The 19,209-nt window shown below is 40.4% G+C and overlaps 1 protein-coding gene across 25 annotated transcripts in view; it reads right to left on the reverse strand.

Annotated features, from left to right (window-relative positions):
* The window catches only part of plekha6 (pleckstrin homology domain containing, family A member 6), a 374,661-nt gene that overhangs the window by 200,585 nt on the left and 154,867 nt on the right, over positions 1-19,209 (reverse strand). For 22 of the 25 annotated variants that reach the window (XM_078166903.1, XM_078166583.1, XM_078166712.1 and 19 more), the window contains 2 exons: positions 16,724-16,840; positions 16,452-16,524 (listed from right to left, as the gene is read on the reverse strand). In XM_078166903.1, coding sequence (XP_078023029.1) covers positions 16,452-16,524; positions 16,724-16,840 — 190 coding nt within the window. The remainder of the gene's footprint in view (positions 1-16,451; positions 16,525-16,723; positions 16,841-19,209) is intronic. The other 3 variants (XM_078166943.1, XM_078166958.1, XM_078166995.1) reach the window with 1 other exon arrangement.

Here is a 19,209-nt window from a genome sequence, read left to right on the forward strand (position 1 = left end):
GAAAAGATGTTAGTCTGTTTGAGAAGGGTCAAATCATTGGCATGCATCAAGCAGAGAAAACATCTAAGGAGATTGCAGAAACTACTAAAATTGGGTTAAGAACTGTCCAACGCATTATTAAAAACTGGAAGGATAGTGGGGACCCATCGTCTTCGAGGAAGAAATGTGGCCGGAAAAAAATCCTCAATGATCGTGATCGGCGATCACTTAAACGTTTGGTGAGATCAAATCGAAGAAAAACAACAGTAGAACTCAGGGCTATGTTTAATAGTGAAAGTAAGAGCATTTCCACACGCACAATGCGAAGGGAACTCAAGGGATTGGGACTGAACAGCTGTGTAGCCCTAAGAAAACCACTAATCAGTGAGGCTAACTGGAAAAAAAGGCTTCAATTTGCTAGGGAGCATAAAGATTGGACTCTGGAGCAATGGAAGAAGGTCATGTGGTCTGATGAGTCCAGATTTACCCTGTTCCAGAGTGATGGGCGCATCAGGGTAAGAAGAGAGGCAGATGAAGTGATGCACCCATCATGCCTAGTGCCTACTGTACAAGCCTGTGGGGGCAGTGTTATGATCTGGGGTTGCTGCAGTTGGTCAGGTCTAGGTTCAGCAACAGTATGTGCTCAAAGAATGAGGTCAGCTGACTACCTGAATATACTGAATGACCAGGTTATTCCATCAATGGATTTTTTCTTCCCTGATGGCACGGGCATATTCCAAGATGACAATGCCAGGATTCATCGGGCTCAAATTGTGAAAGACTGGTTCAGGGAGCATGAGACATCATTTTCACACATGGATTGGCCACCACAGAGTCCAGACCTTAACCCCATTGAGAATCTTTGGGATGTGCTGGAGAATGCTTTGCGCAGCGGTCAGACTCTACCATCATCAATGCAAGATCTTGGTGAAAAATTAATGCAACACTGGATGGAAATAAATCTTGTGACATTGCAGAAGCTTATCGAAACAATGCCACAGCGAATGCATGCCGTAATCAAAGCTAAAGGCGGTCCAACGAAATATTAGAGTGTATGACCTTTTTTTTTGGTGGTGACTTTTTTTTTGGCCAGGCAGTGTATATGATCATCTGTCGGCCAGATGCATCAGTTCAGGAAGCTGATTACAGAAACAGTCATCAAGATCATCTGATCCTACCAAAGCTCAAATCAAACCTAGGCCCCTGGTTCTAGTTATGTATGACTATTATGTTTAATTGCTGTTGTAACAGATATTTCACCTGACTGTTTTATCTCAATTCATCATTCATTATGTGACTTGTAATGTTGTGATTAACAACTGGCCTCCTCTGCTCACATCTGCAGACACGTTATTAACAGAGACAGATGATAACCAGATTCACAATGCTAATGTTATCCAATGTTATCACCAATGTTTGTTTTACTGGAGCAAGAATCCGAAAGAGTGTCAAAGACCTCTGAACAGTAATGATATGGAGGCTGGCTGCAAGCCAAGTTATGCAAACTTTTTTTTTCTCTAAAGCAATGAGCATTAATACAACATGCTGCCAATACTATTGATTGGATGGTTGATACTAATATGATCTATTGCAGTAACTGCTTTTGTCATAATAACACACTAAACCAACCATGTAATATGGGCAAAGTGTCAGTCAGTTAGCTTAACAGCTTGTGAGGGTAGTTTTGAAACAGGTAAATTACTGTAACTAGTCTGAACTTACATCGTCAACAGAGGATGTCAATTACCTCACCTGTCTATCTGTCTGTCGGTCCCTCTGCTCCTCCTTGTATGTATGTTTTTGTATACCTTAACTTGCGTGACAATCTACGCTGTGTCCCAAGAAAAAGCTAAAATTAATTCATGTCTTTCTTTTGGTTTGGCTGGGGTGACCGTTAGCCTGGCGGCCCGTCAGTCTGTACTGTTGTAGGGGACCCTCTGTCACCAAAAGTCCAGGCACTGTGGCCACATAAAGTATAGCTGGTTTGTTTGAAATGTCTGACTTGACAAACAAGAGCCATGTGACATGACAAGCTTCAAAGTAAGCACACAATTAGGTTAAAAATAATCTTGTAACATTAGTAAGTTGAGACTCGATCACATTAGGCTTCCTGGCGCCCAATTAACCTAGCAAAAAGTTTCAAATGTATACCAAAAGGAGAAAACCAAGCAACACTTTTGCCTTTGAAAGCTAGTGCAAAGTAATCATGCTCATTTGGGTAAAATATAACTTTAAACGATGCAAATTGTTACTTACGTGTATTGCATGAAGTATTGTCTCTCCCAGAGTCCATTGACAAATGCAGGGGTGTCGGTTTGAGCACAAGTGAGAAACTGGCCAGCACTTGTTCTGTTGCCGGATGTGGGTGGGTCATGACCTTTTACTTTTGGTATAAGCCCTTAAACTGAGTTTTGTAAAAGCAATTTACAATTTACTTTACAAGTTCATTAAAATCAATTACGTCATAGTTATAGTTACAGAAATATTCACACTTTTTTTTTACTAATTTGTAACTTAAAAAACACGCAAATAAAAGGAAATTAATTTACTGTTAGAAAATATACTTTTTTTTAAAAATAAAGTCATATGTACAATACCACTGAGACTATTTACCATGTTTTTAACAAAATTGGCGTGTGTGTGTGTGTTGTGTGGCTGTTTGATTGTGTCTGTGTTTATGTTTGTCTGTTTACATGTTTGCACTTGTCTTGCACTCTAGCTTACCTTACAGCTAACAGCTACAATATTAGTACTAACAACTTGCATGAAAGATATCTACATAGACATGTAATAAACATGATTTAAGTTTAATGAATTTAACAACAAAGCAGCAATGCTATTACAAAAATAAATCTAGTAAAAGAGTTTATTTCTTACCTCGAAATCTGTTCCCTTATAAACCTGACTTTGTTTTCCATAGGGTGCCAATTCCTCAAATGAAGAATGAGCTGAGACTGAACTAAGCATGTGCAGAGTGAATCAGGTGATTTGTAGCATGTTACTGGTTGGAGAAATTGAAGGTGTTACAACTATAGAGAGCCCAGGAATGAGTTGTAAAACCCAATGAGTTAGCCTTTTCACTGTCCAGGTTCCTTCTCCTTGAAGTCAATGAGTTTTTTTGAATGGGTTTTTGGTTAGATGTCTGAAATAAGGTCTGTGGTTAACACAAGCTGAAAAGACTTAGACATATTGTTCTACACTACAAAACACATCAGTAAATACCCCACTGTGAATTTTGAAGCTTTAATGAGTTTTTTAAAAGCCAGTTGCTAACAAGTGGCTAACTGAGATTACAGAGTGTCATCACGCTAACAGAGCTTTACAGCCTTTTTGTGGTAGGGAAGTTAAATCATGTGACCATGGTGTATTGGTTATAGCCTAACTCTAGCTTTTTACTTCTGTTGATTGCATTTAAGACAAGTCCTTATAGTCATTATAAGACTGGAATAACATTGAATTTTTATAGGCAGGGAAATATACAACACATGGGTTTGGATACAGAGTTGATGGAAATTATTGAATTTATAGATTTTCTTTTAAATTCTAATGTCTTTGATTAAGCTATGTGATATAGCTTAAAGATATTTTAAAAACGTCAGTCATCATTTATAACATCTCTGTTTTGTTGGAAATACATCTCATGAGCTAGTGATAGAAATACAGTGCATTCACCAAATGAACAAAAAAAAAAAGAAAATCTGACAATTAAAACTTTAAGAAAAGACCTCATAGTTGCAAAATCTTGTTTCACTGGTGCATTTCAAAAAACGGTTAGCAGAGTTGTAATAATGAAATCTTATTTCATAGCCAACAAAGAAGTTTTACCATCAGAGCAGTTTCTCCTTACAGGCATTAAGTGACTGCAATGGGTCCCAAAAACCACCAAGGGGCCTCATACTGTGGTGTTACAACATACAAGGCAGCTTGGCTCCCCTCGTGGACAGTTTGAAACAAAAATGAAATTTAGCATAGTTACCAACTGAGTCTCCCCTTTAAGGCGGCTGGTCTTGTGGGTGAGGTGTGCATGTGATGTAGTCTTGTGGATTTTGTTATAGGAAGTGTGTGAGAAAAAAGTACCAGCATGTGTTGCAAACTAAGTGAAGCACATGCTTTCCATGGGTCATTAAACTAACAGTAGTGAGCAGAAATTGTCTAGAACATGGATGTAAGAAGAGACCTAGATACAGCATTAGGAGGCAAGGCTCTGTTCATTCCCATTAGAATTGCTCAGTGGAGCATAAGGCCAAAATGGTTCTACTGCCGTATTTAAAACTACCCAGATGATTGGCACTGCTTCCACACCATGCAGCCCATAGAGAAGGCGTGCTGGGTAGCTACGTTAAATTGAATGGGGATAAAATGATTCAATTATGCGTCTAAACATTCAAATTATTGGAACAAAGTGTTAACTTTTCTGGTCTCAGCGTCCGAACCGTGGTTGGGAGGCACAGGGGAGACTTACTAGGCTGCTCCAGGGCCGAAGTGGCCACTCGTTTTCGGGGTTAACTCCCTACACTTTTTGTTCAACAGGTGGGGAATTTTTCCTTATCCGCTGTGAGGGTCCAAAGGACAGAGGGATGTCGTATGCTGTAAAGCCCTGTGAGGCAAATTGTGATTTGTGATATTGGGCTTTATAAATAAAATTGATTGATTGATTGAAGCATGACACGAAGCATGACATACGTTCCGTCCTTTTTTCGTACCATCACTATGGGCGAAGCCCAGCTGCTGTGGCTGCAGCAGGCCAGCCCAGCCTCCAGACTCTGCTGTATTTGTTGGTCAGCACTCTGTTGTTTCTCCCACGCCATCCGGCTTGGAGACTGCTTAACTGGGACACCTGGCCGAGTCACAATATCATGTTGTACCTCAGACGTCGCACTAGACTTTTTCATTGCCGGTCATTTTGACCAACAGGGTCATAAAAATCCGGTCATGATCTATTTTTACTGGTCATTTTAATTTTCCTTTAAGATATTCAAAGATATTTAGTTTTCATTCGTTCGTTTTTAATAAATCCAATAAGCAAGTTATAAAGTGTGCATTAATAAGGACATGAACGAAAAGATGAACAGACATCCACACACTCATGCCATTCTGGACACACCGGACACAGAACCGAAGCACAGCGCCCAGCAGCAGAGGCAGTTTTCAGTGTTAACCTATCTGACTGTAAGGGGTTGAGTTTCCACCAGAACACGTGCAACTAACACCCTGTGTTTCTCAACAAAGCCTTTAGTGGGGCTCAGCATCACTTCTCCTTTACCAGGCTCTCTGAGGTGGGCATGGCCTCTTACCACATACTCCTGTCCAGCCTCCAGCACCACAGTCCGGGCCACCCTCACTGCATGAGTCTTTGGTTTACCTGTAGTGTGGAAATATGGCACCTCCTCTCCGAACAACACGATGCGATGGTTTCTAAAGTCAAGGCGTGCCTGTGCTTGGGTGAGGAATGGGTGACCTAAGAGAGCCTCATTACCAGCGATGTCAGCAACTAGGAAATGCATGCTCACCTGCCAGTTGTTGATTTGGACAGGAATGGAAGCTTCTCCAAGCACAGGCACATCACCTGGCCCCACACCCAACAGGGTCTCCACACCTGATGGCTGGATGGTGGAGGTCTGGCATTGGGGTGAATGGCGTTGTAATGGCGCAGGGGCTACACACTTTTCCATGCCCCACTGTCCAGGACAGCACACACATCCAGTTCATGCACTGACATATGGATGCTCATCTCTTGCTCATGGGTTTTGAAATGTAATGCAGTGGGCTCTGGGCTCTCATTAGATGCTGCTGGGGGATGAACTCGGGTTGCTTTTCTAGGGGAGGTACAGTCTCTCTTCATGTAACCAATGCCAGAGCAATTATGACTGCGAATTTCTTCCCACTTAATGTCTTTGTGGTTTTTCAGGGGGGTTGGTGCACGGGGGTAATCAGGTAGTTTTGGCTTGTAGCTAACAGGTGGGGCAGCGGCAGCAGTCTCTGTGTCCTTCCCCTCAGTTCCCTCTCTGACCACAGCTGCACAAGGTCTTTGTTCTGGTGTCCTGTGTGCCCCTGCTCGCATGAGGCTGGTAACATGTGATGCTGCCCGCTTGGTGGTTTCATGACAGCGGGCTATGTCATAAGCCTGGGCTAGTGTGTGAGGTTGCTGTTCTAGCAGTTTCTGCACAATCCATGCATCCCCTACAGCATTTGTGAAAACTTCAACACATATAGTGTCCTGTTCATCATCAGTCCTGTCACTATAAGCTACTGACACCTGCTCATATATGTCATCTCTCAATACATGAAGAGTTTCACCTGGTTTTCGGACCTGCTGTCTCAGTTCAATAGCTACGGCTGCAGAATACTCTGAAGCAGGGCCGTAAGCAGTCGCCATCTCCTCCACCAGACAGCTGTAGTCCCGCTGCAGTGACCGTGGATTTCTGTGGGCGATTGCCCCGGCTGCACCCAGCAGACAGAACTTAAGCTGGATGGCCATAGTCTTTTTGGACCAGTGATTAGCTTTAGCACAGCTCTCAAACCGGTGCATAAACTCTTTCCATGGAGTGGTGCCATCATACTGACCAGGACGTAAAGTGAGGACTCTCTCTTTGTGGTCATAGTCCTCCTCACTCTCAGATGAAGGGTAGTTGTATGTGACACGGGGTTTGCATACATATGACTTGGGCCGCTCACATTTTGGGGAAGAACACTTTAACTGCACAGTCTCATTGTTGTCTTGCTCAAAAAAATGTCCATAATTTAGGGGTGGGTTGTAGCATGGGGTGTGTGGCTGTGGGCATGGGGGAAATGATGGATAACAAGGGGCTGGTGTGCTTTGAACAAATCTTTCCAGGTGAGCCGGAGCAAAGGGGTTTGAGTTGGGTGTTGAGACGACTACAGTCACTGGCAAAACAGTACTGTGCATGTTTAATGTCTGGACATGGGCTTGTGGATTATGCACATTATACCATGGGGCTGCTCCACAGTCTTTGAAACAGTCATTTTCCCCATGAACATCAACTAAAGGGTTAGTGCTAGACAGCTTTAATGGAGCTGGAACATATGGTGTTTCACCAGTCTGTTGTTTCACTGTAACCAGACCATCCTCACACAGAAACAGGTTATAATGTCCCTCATTTTCGCTTGCTTTATTCACCGCTGTTAGTGACATAAACGGGTTAGAATAGTTCGTCATTTCTCCCGGCCGAGCCGCGGGGAATCAGCTAGCAGTCGCCATTAGCTTAGCTTTAGCTTCTTCACCGTATGGGGGGAATACGGCACTTTGCTGACTATTACGGTTTATTTCACCGCTTTGCTCACCACTCATGTTGTCTATCTGGACGTGAGAGGGTCCCTTCGTGGTCACCAGTCTTAACCATTCCTTTCCAACCTGGTCTCACAGAAATACAGTACAGGCCAAAAGTTTGGACACACCTTCTCATTCAATGCGTTTTCTTTATTTTCATGACTATTTACATTGTAGATTCTCACTGAAGGCATCAAAACTATGAATGAACACATGTGGAGTTATGTACTTAACAAAAAAAGGTGAAATAACTGAAAACATGTTTTATATTCTAGTTTCTTCAAAATAGCCACCCTTTGCTCTGATTACTGCTTTGCACACTCTTGGCATTCTCTCAATGAGCTTCAAGAGGTAGTCACCTGAAATGGTTTTCCAACAGTCTTGAAGGAGTTCCCAGAGGTGTTTAGCACTTGTTGGCCCCTTTGCCTTCACTCTGCGGTCCAGCTCACCCCAAACCATCTCGATTGGGTTCAGGTCCGGTGACTGTGGGGGCCAGGTCATCTGCCGCAGCACTCCATCACTCTCCTTCTTGGTCAAATAGCCCTTACACAGCCTGGAGGTGTGTTTGGGGTCATTGTCCTGTTAAAAAATAAATGATCGTCCAACTAAACGCAAACCGGATGGGATGGCATGTCGCTGCAGGATGCTGTGGTAGCCATGCTGGTTCAGTGTGCCTTCAATTTTGAATAAATCCCCAACAGTGTCACCAGCAAAACACCCCCACACCATCACACCTCCTCCTCCATGCTTCACAGTGGGAACCAGGCATGTGGAATCCATCCGTTCACCTTTTCTGCGTCTCACAAAGACACGGCGGTTGGAACCAAAGATCTCAAATTTGGACTCATCAGACCAAAGCACAGATTTCCACTGGTCTAATGTCCATTCCTTGTGTTTCTTGGCCCAAACAAATCTCTTCTGCTTGTTGCCTCTCCTTAGCAGTGGTTTCCTAGCAGCTATTTGACCATGAAGGCCTGATTCGTGCAGTCTCCTCTTAACAGTTGTTCTAGAGATGGGTCTGCTGCTAGAACTCTGTGTGGCATTCATCTGGTCTCTGATCTGAGCTGCTGTTAACTTGCGATTTCTGAGGCTGGTGACTCGGATGAACTTATCCTCAGAAGCAGAGGTGACTCTTGGTCTTCCTTTCCTGGGTCGGTCCTCATGTGTGCCAGTTTCGTTGTAGCGCTTGATGGTTTTTGCGACTCCACTTGGGGACACATTTAAAGTTTTTGCAATTTTCCGGACTGACTGACCTTCATTTCTTAAAGTAATGATGGCCACTCATTTTTCTTTAGTTAGCTGATTGGTTCTTGCCATAATATGAATTTTAACAGTTGTCCAATAGGGCTGTCGGCTGTGTATTAACCTGACTTCTGCACAACACAACTGATGGTCTCAACCCCACTGATAAAGCAAGAAATTCCACTGATTAACCCTGATAAGGCACACCTGTGAAGTGGAAACCATTTCAGGTGACTACCTCTTGAAGCTCATCGAGAGAATGCCAAGAGTGTGCAAAGCAGTAATCAGAGCAAAGGGTGGCTATTTTGAAGAAACTAGAATATAAAACATGTTTTCAGTTATTTCACCTTTTTTTGTTAAGTACATAACTCCACATGTGTTCATTCATAGTTTTGATGCCTTCAGTGAGAATCTACAATGTAAATAGTCATGAAAATAAAGAAAACGCATTGAATGAGAAGGTGTGTCCAAACTTTTGGCCTGTACTGTACGTGAAATGACCACGAGCTCTTAACACCGCATTCCATGGTGGCAACACGTAATGGGTTGAAATTACGTGCTGCCACCACGAAAACAATGCCAATGTAAAGTCAATTAGGATCCTCTCCCGTGGTGGACACACGGATTCCCTGATTCAATCACATCACGTCAACCTCATTTTCCTCAATGATATCTTTAACATTGCTGTATACACACAAAAACGCGAAGTGTTCTTGATATTAAAACAGCAAATATATTCCTCTGTTATAATTTCCCACCAATAATAATAATAATGATAATAACGTGATAGTTTGGCTGTTCTAGATATTTGTTATAGCCTATTCAAATATTCAATCCCAAAAAGGCCGTTTCTAGAGAACTTGCTAAAATATCCGAAATGAACCATCATGCCTACTTTTTCTTAACATATTTCATCTAGGTGCAGTGTCATTACTAGTTCAGCTTTACTAGACATTTGATATATTCAGTAGATGTATCTTTTTACGACCCTGTTTTACAAGCCGCAAAAAAAACCTACCGTCCCAAAAACGCCGTTTTTAGAGTACTATCTAAAATAACTACGATTAGCCAACATCCTTGCTTTTTTTCTTAACACAGTCCATCTAGGTGCAGTGTAATAACTACTTCGGCTTTACTAGATGTTAGATTTATTCAGTAGATCTTACAACCCTATTTTACAAGCCGCAAACGAACCTACTGTCCCAAAAACGCTGTTTCTACTGTATTAGCTAAAATATCAAAAATTAGCCGACATCTTTACTTTTTCTTACCATAGTTCATCTAGGTGGAGTGTAATAACTCGTTCGGCTTTACTTGATATTAGATATATTCAGTAGATATATCTTTTTACAACCCTATTTAGAACCCTACTTTGCAAATCAGAAGAACTACAACTATGTTGCTGATATGTATCAAACTGCATGGGAATTGTAGTTTTTTAAAAATCTAAGTGTTTTTCCCAGATTTGGAAGTTGTAAATACTGAATTGAGAGTACACTGTGGACTTTAAGGGGATGGTAAACACATTTGTGAAATCAGATTTTAAATATCTAATTTCTAAATGGGTGAAAATTAATTTTATCCATATTTTATCCATATCTGACAGCACCCTCAGTTGTTGACTACACTCACATGATAGCTGAGGTCAAGAGCTCTCTATAACAGTTGGTCCCATGTCTGTACCCCCTTTAGTTGCTGAGTTATAAGCCCTCAAACATGCACTGAGGTCAAGGTTCAAAGGTCAATGGCTGAAAGCAGGAGCTATGTAGAATCTTCATACTGACATATGTCACTCTCCAGGTTGAGACCTTTCCAGTGATGTATTTGGTTTAGCTCTACGACAAAGTTTAGATTTTTTCATTTTTTGGACATAAGCCATGCCAAGTGTAGTTTCAGAGAGCACTTTGAAGGCCCAGTGTATAAAGTGAGTTTTGTTTGTTTCTTTGCTTGTTTTTTTCTTTTTTACTGTAGATAGTTACTAAAATGAGTCATCCTCAGACAATACAATACTACTAAAAAGTAAAACCAATAATAACAATAATGAAATAAGCAAAAATAATATTAAAATCATATTGAAATTTTAAAATCTATTTACAGAGTGGAATGGTAGCCTAATAGATAACTTAGATAATATTTATTATTGTTTAGACACTTTATTATTGCTTAGATACTATTTAGCCTATTATTGTATTTACTTTTAGCATGTTCTACTTTTGAGTAATTTCCGAGAAGTTATGATAAAAAAAAATAAAAAATTACAGACTATAGGAGACAACCTCTTCAATGTCTCACGTCAATTAATTAACACTATTTGTCGGCTTTTTATAATGCCTTTTTTTTTTGTTGTTGTTTTGCTGCTGTCTCCAGTTGAGAGTGGTGATTTGCTAAATACATTCTACAATAATAATTAGATTAACATTTGGTATATAATATTGTTGGCTATATTACACATTTTAATTTAAAAAAACGGAAGAATAAAAGAAATAAACACCAAAATAATTACTTTTTTTTATTGATACTCCTCTCTGACACAGCCTTATACCCGGGTGAGCAGACACACACACACACACACACACACATTGAACACGCGATTGAATGAATGAATGAATAAATGAACATTGGAAGTGGTTCAGCCACAGTCCCGCCGGCTGGCGCGGTCACATTGAGATTACATTTGTTTTTTATTACTAACAAAATGTTTTACATTGACTGTATGAATGGTTTGTATATGTATAATTTTCAGCAGCGGCTTGTGTGACAGCTGCCACGGTCGGAGGTATAACCAGCGGGGCAGCCGCTGGTTCTGTGGCGCTGGCTTGGGGTCCACTCTCCCCTGGTGGAGTGGAGGGTGGCCGGGTTGCCAGGGGCGGACGGCTCCATGTGATGGTGTTTCCTCTCTGGTTCTTCCGTGCTCAGCCTTATTTTTATCGTCTTATTTATTTATTTATTAGTGGCGTCTGGATTCAGTTACGGCAGACGGATGGCAATCTGAAATGGAATGAAGCCCACAGACGGCCGACAGCAGCTACAAAACAGTACAGCACAATGCTCTTAAAGCCCTACGCTATCAAAAGCTGGGAAAATACATTTATTTTATTTTATGGCCTTGACATTAACCTGTCATATTGTTGAGTTATCAAGGACACTTCCGCGTTTTTGTGTGTGTACAGGAATGTTAAAGATATCATTGAGGAAAACGAGGTTGACGTGACGTGATTGAATCAGGGAATCCGTGTGTCCACCACGGGAGAGGATCCTAATTGACTTTACATTGGCATTGTTTTTGTGGTGGCAGCACGTAATTTCAACCCATTACATGCTGCCACCACGGAATGCGGTGTTAAGAGGTCGTGGTCATTTCACGTATTTCTGTGAGATCAAGTTGTTCCTTTCTCAGCGTCCGAACCATGGTTTGGAGGCACAGGGGAGACTTACTAGGCTGCTCCAGGGCTGAAGTGGCCGCTCGTCTTCGGGGTTAACTCCCTACACTTTATGTTCAACAGGTGGCAAGCAAGGCACAGGGAAGACGTCTTGGAGGTTGAGGAGTTGTAGCATTTATTGCAAATACACCACACTTCAAGTACACTGCACTGAATTTCTGTAAACATTAGCTACTGCTAACTTTACTCCTTTCTCTGTTTCTCTCTGTCCGGTCGCCAGCTTCACTCACGCTCTCTTTTCCAGACACACACACACTCTCAAGACACACCCCCACTACGCACACACCTTGCGCACTGAGCTATTCCCTGCTGATTTACGTCACTTCTATAACAAAAGTGATTACAACCCAATGGTGAAACAAGTCATTTTACGGGGTTGTGATGCTCAAAACAAATGTATCATTGATTTACAGACATCTCTTTCGCAATGTAAGGCAATGGGAAAAGTCTCTTTGGGCTGCAGGGTGTCACATGACGGAGTAATTATTTGGTGTCTACACAAATTTGCTTCAGAGTTCAGAACACTTCCTGAAAGAAAGATGGTCTGGCTGGTGGGCAGTACTTGGTGCTTCAATCAACTGTTACCAATATGGTGAAAGGTCATAAACTCTCATTTTAAAGCTAAATGGTCACTATAATAAAACATTTGAGGTGAGAAATAGACAATGCAGTAAAAAATCTTGATTCATATTTGATCAACACTGCCTAGTTTGACAGTTTGACTGCAGTTCATGGGCAGTAACTGACATGAATAACAGCTGTGTTAGAGACTCCTCTTCGTCTGATTGGTTATTTTCAGTGCACCACAGTAGTTTCTAGCAAATGCCATTAGAGGCAGCAGCAAGGGAAGGGACTTTTCAGCAAATATGACACAAAGTAATTTTCTTAACCCTTAGATGCATAAGGGGGGTCAAAAATGACCCCAGGGGTTGTTTTTCTTCAATATATATTGAATTAAAAGTTTTTATCATTTCATATTCCAGGTATTCCTCATAAGACATGTTTTTGACATGAGGCCATTTGCATTTTAAAAAAGAATTATATACATTTTAAGAAATTGTTGTTTTTGTATCACTACCCCACTCTTCCATAAGTGGGGTCAAAAATGACCCCAAGCATTTCCTATGGAATATCAAGGGTTAGACCTAGGAATCTTTGATTCCTATCAACTATGACTGTCAGGTATACATTTACTGTCGCACTTACACATCTAATGCCAGCAATCTCACCACCCAGGAAGATTTTTAAACTGCAATATACTTGTTAGTATTAAATTTATTTTATATCTTGGAATACATATGGCGTTATAAAATATGAACTTATTTTCTACATCCATGACTTTTGTGTGATAAAGTATAGTATTATTGTCACCAAATCAGCCTACTACAATGTAGGTACTAGTTAGCTAACTACTATGTAATGTTAGTACTGTAATGTTAGCTAGCTAACATTACTGCATTTGTTGTGTAGAGATAAGCAGCCTTACTATGATATAGTTATAGCTTCCTTGTAATAAAATATAACCATTAGTGTGTGTGTGTGTGTGTGTGTGGTTAGCTATCTTAGAATGCTAGCTAACTTGTTGTGTAGAGATAAGCAGACTTACTATGATATTTATAGCTTCCTTGTAATAAAATCTAACCCGTTAGGTAGGCTATTATACTATTATTGATTATTCAGCCATGTCATTAGTTGTTAAAATGTTAATAAAAAGTGATAAATGAACATGTCAAACATGAAATCATTCTTTTGTTGACCAAAATATAATACAAATCATCATCTTTAACCAAAATGAAAGAAATTGCTTAAGTTTATCACATAAAACACATTGATTCTAATTACTTATGGAAGAGTGTAGGTATTGGTAGGTCATGCATCTAAGGGTTAAAAGTTAGCAACTGTGGCTTTAAAGTATTTAAGATTCTGTTAATTATTTTCAGAGTCTGCAGCCAAGATTACCATGGTGATGTACTCTGCTGAAAAGAGAGCAGAGCCAGGCTGCAGCCAGAGTTAGCTCAGTGACCCATTAATCTCCATGAGAAAAATGCCTCTGATGAGTGACTGCACATTCACAGATCTTCACACATGCACACACATATGGTAACACTACACGTTTTTATACAAATACCTCTGGTTCTTTACATGAAATGAGATCACAGCATTTCTACAGCACCACAGCACACATAATTAGGTGTAGCAGTGATGTCATTCATAAATATCCTCATATCCACAACAGATCTCAGTGATATCCTGTATCATACACAACAAAACCCATACTGATGAAATAAAGAAGAACAATAAACTTTCAGACTTTACAGAAAGAATGACTGAATTACTCACAGCTCAGTGTGTGCCACAGTCTGTGGCTTGACAACTGAAATGTACTCAGGTGACAGAACTTTCAAATCAATTAAAACAATAAATTTAAAAAAAGCAAGGGATGTTGCAGTGTGCATCTGGTGCTGAGCTGTGTGTGGTGGACATGGAAAAGTAGTTGGTGTGGCCATGTAGAGTCAGTGCTGTAGGCTTTAGTGGTTGTGCTTAAACTGTGCCTTTGAAGAGCAGTCAGCAAATGTTTGACACCAGCAGGTGAAATGATGTACATGATGACATTGTAGAGCATTTTACAGCATTGCAAAGACAGAAAGTAACCCCACACACAATGTCTGTTCATGATTTTATCATTAGCTTCATGTCAGAAAGGACACTGAATCCAAAATTCCCACAAAGTTTGCAGGCCTTTAAATTGAAGTTTTACTGAGAACAAAGAGAGACAAACTACCACTGCTATCAGATATTTCAGAAATATGAAATTTGACACAAATATACAGTAGAGCGTAGCTGCGTAGCTGTCACCTGACTGCAGTGTCAACAGTATGGCCACAGTAAGCTGGCAACATGCAGAAACCATGCAAATAATGTTTTTGTATTGTGTTTAACAATTTTCAAATTATTTTACACATCATCAGCAGGGGCGTAATGATCCATCAATCTGGATGGATATATTGATTCAGTGATCAACAATCCAACACAGTCGATGCAAAGTGAAAACATCTATCCACATCATCATATTTAGGATATGACACCACTGCCACTGCTGTTTGATTTCAGGTTATTTTGTTTAGTTCTTCTGTTTTGGTCGTTTAGTTTGGAGTCAAATACTGCTGCTTTGTGCTTTGTTTTGTCTAATTAATTTTAAGGTGTATTAAGTAGCCTTTAGTTTTAATATTTTCTGTTTGTATTCATTCATTTTGTTAATATTGTTGAGCCCTTTGTGGTGGTGGTTTACCCCAAGAGGTTAGCAGAGTAATGTTGCAAGTGTGTGTGAGTAGTGGAGCAACACAGTGCTAATGTTGTGAGCTAACACATGTTTCTTTCTTTGCAGCCTGCTATAGGACCACGGCGTGGCCACCTAGACAGTGGAAAGTTTTGGTGATAGACGTCCTCACCTGTCTTCTCACCCCCATGACAATGTGTCTGACCAGCATATTGCCATATTAGTTTTCCCTTTTTGCTTCTTTTTTCTTTGCAGTTAGTGTGTGTGTAGGGCACAGGAGCTGGGTGAGTGCCCTATACCAGCATAAAGTCTCTCCTTACACTGCATGCATCCACAGCCAGCCATCCGTTAGTACTCTCCCTTTTCTTATTGATTTTGGTTTCTATAGTATCTATTTTTAAATACTCTGTATTTTTTTAATCAGACTTAATAAATTGACTGGTTTAGTGGCCGCACATGTAATTTGCTAAGCTATGAGTAAAGGTAAAGTCTGCTGGTTGCTAAGCTAATTTGTTCAATATGAAAGTGCTTAAGCTAATAATGAGTGACTTACAAAAACAATTGTTTCATCTGTGAACCTTGACAGCTATTAATGAGCTGAATTTGATACTTTTGTTAAATGATGTTGTTATTTAATGGCTGCTGGAAGAAGTTTGCCTTTCACACTTTAAGTCAGATAACCCTGACGTTTTATGAAAAAAGGTAATGGTTTGAGTTGAAATGAAAAGATTTCCCCCATAAAGAGCTTTCTGTCAGAGAGCCCTGAAGGTTAATTTATCCCATGTACTGTTTTATGTGTGTTACAGGAGTACAATTATTTATGTATTGCTTTTATCTTTTATAGCCAAAAGTAAAACAGAAAGGGGTGGCAGCTTCTTCTATAACTGACTGTTAAATGGACAGTGATACTATCTCATATCTATCACAGGCCCCTGAATCACATCAAAACGAAATCATACTGTGGCAGATTTAGTGATATTGGCCAATAATTTATCATTGTCCAAAGAATAGATATAATATTGCATCATGATGAAAATAGTGATTAATACTCCTAATCATCAGTATGCTGTATATTTTGTTATTAAAGATGTGATGTGCTAAATGAAACAGATGAACAAGTTACTAGCCCTCATGTTGCCAAGACATCCTCTAAATACATGACAACTTCTCATTAAACATTCACAAGAGCAGAAATCTGAAGTGGAGAACAGAATGAAGCACAAACCTTTGTAGTAGAAAAGACACCTGTCAGTGAGGACAAACCACCTCTTGTTCCATTGCTTCACTCCACTGCTGGCCTGCAGGAACACGTCATAACAATAAACAATAAAACTACAATACGACATTTCTAAACAAAAACAGCTACCAACACCAACAGCTGTTCTATCACAAACCTTAACCAGTATACAAGTGCAGGTCCATTTACCATTTACCGTCTGTATTTCAGCTGATACATGACTAATGGTATTCTTCTTTAATATGAATAATACTTTTTACCTGCTTACATAGCCATCCCTGTTTGTTGACTTCTGCTTTGGGGTTCCTGCGCATAGAGTTGGACCGCTTGCCAAACGTAGCTGCCGTTCTCGAAGTACCTCTGACAGTATGGGATGGCTGCAGGTCAGAAGTAAAAAGAAGAAAGATAGACATAGATAGATAGATAGATAGATAGACAGACAGACAGATAATTGTGATTGTGTATTTATTAAATAACATTTATCAAATTCCAAGCAAGTAACACTGTAATGACTTATAGAGGACTGATAGAGATTCAAGTCTTTGTTTTCATTTCTGTTTGTTTTCATTTTTTTTCCCGCGTTAAAGGGTTTTTTTAGGTAGTTTTTCCTTATCCACTGCAAGGGTCCTAAGGACAGAGGGATGTTGTATGCTGTAAAGCCCTCTGAGGCAAATTGGGATTTGTGATATTGGGCTTTATAAATAAAATTGACTGACTGAAATTGCTAGTGCATGCAGAGATTTTAAGTTAACTTACGTAATTGATGACATGTGTTGTGTTGTCTTTCTACTGAGGTAAACAGCTGATCAATTCATTATCCAGATCGCGAGCACCTGGGCCCATGGTGCTGTGACGCATATAAACAGTGCTGACGCCGCACTCTCTCTCCCTGGACTCTTCGCCAGTGCCTGTACTTTTGTTTGGCTTTTCTATTTCTTTTAGGTTCTCTCCACAACACCACACCCCGCATGCTCCACACATCCACATGTACACTGCTGATCACACTGACTAACACACCCCATACCTGCATTATGTTTATTTACGTTGCTTTACTTAAATAAATATTTGTATTTGAGTTCACGCTGTGTCTCTCCGTTTTTGTCATTGCCTTTGAGCCAGGTTATGACAAGGTAAAAGAAACATGCTAGGTCAAGGGGGAGCCAGGACGACAGGTCAAAGTGGTGATGTCATTAACATCCCCACACTCCAAGATTGGGTACCAAGCCCCAAGCCCTTACAAGACAGATTCCCTTACAACAAGGGCAAATGACCTGAAATTGACAAGGTACTCTGTGAAAGTCTACTAGATGATGGGAATGCAGTACTACAAACTGTCCCCACTAGGATCATAACTGAGACAAATCAGCTGATATACACCACAGCAACAGTGTTACTGGGGTTCTTGGCTACAAGATGAACATCATGAGCTACAAAGCGCGTTACCCTCCATGGAAAAGGAGGCTGGATGGCAAGATCAAGGCAACACGGAGCAGAAAGGTGTGGGGAAAAAGGGGATACCCAGGAAGTTCAACTCACTGTCTATACCTGAGGCAGTGGAGACTGCCAAACAAAGGCTCACAGCTCTGGCTACCCGCCTACAGAGATACACAAGAGAAGAAGAAGCCAGGAGAATAAACCAATCCATCCAAAGTGTACTCTCAGTGGCAAGGTAACAACATGAGTATACATCTACCTAGGGCTGAAACTGAACAATATTGGAAGAACATATGGGAAGGGGAGGCATCGCATAACACCAATGCTAAGTGGCTCGTGGATCTGAGAGCAGACCACAGCAATCTCCAAGAACAAGAGCCAGTTACATTACATCGGCAGACATCCAAGAAAGAATATCAGGTATGAAGCTGAGCTGGACAACAATGAGTCCTAACATGATCCACTGGCTAAAGAAACTAACTGCACTCCATAAACGCCTGGTAGCACAAATGAACCAGCTGCCAATGGATGGGACTCATCCAGAGTGTGGAGTGTGTAAATCACCCCCTTCTCTCTGAATTTGTATTGTTGCCTTCAGGCCGTCGGTGGAAGGTGCCTGCTCTTAGGACAAAGAGATTTAAGGTTTCCTTTGTCCCTTCAGTCATTCAATTGTTGAACAGCAGTCTGTAAATTGTTTATGTGCTTATGTCTATTTGCACAGATTATTCAGGCTGCTGGCATCTGCATTTCATGTCTACATATTGCATTTTCATTTGCATTGGCACTTTGCACTTTGATGCTGATTATTTTCCTATTAATCTTCATTTATTTTTATTTTTATTTTTATTTTTATTTTTAAAGCCTCCTAGAAACTGCCCATTATGTCCATGTGTGTTTTTGTCCATCAGTGTTTTGTATATTGTATGTTTTGTGTATTTTCCTGGCTGCAAACCAATTTCCCTGAAAGGGACAAAAAAGATACTAATACTGGCTAACACCTCTGAATCCAGGGTGGGCTTTTTTAGTAGAGGTTTAATTACAGCTACCTTAAAAGACTGTGGTACATAGCCTGTTAATAAGGATATACTGATCATATCTAATATATGAATGTTAACTAAAGGAAAGACCTCCTTAAGTAGCATAGTTGGGATGGGGTCTAAGAGACACGTTGATGATTTAGATGAAGAAATCACTGCGGTCAATTCTTGAAGAGAAATTGGGGAGAAGCAATCTAAATATATATTAGGTTTTACAGCTGTGTTTGAGGTTAGATAGGTACTATCTCAGGACAGGAGGTCATGAATTTTGCCTC

Source organism: Epinephelus lanceolatus, chromosome 1 (assembly GCF_041903045.1).
Source record: "Epinephelus lanceolatus isolate andai-2023 chromosome 1, ASM4190304v1, whole genome shotgun sequence".
Lineage (NCBI taxonomy): Eukaryota > Metazoa > Chordata > Actinopteri > Perciformes > Serranidae > Epinephelus > Epinephelus lanceolatus.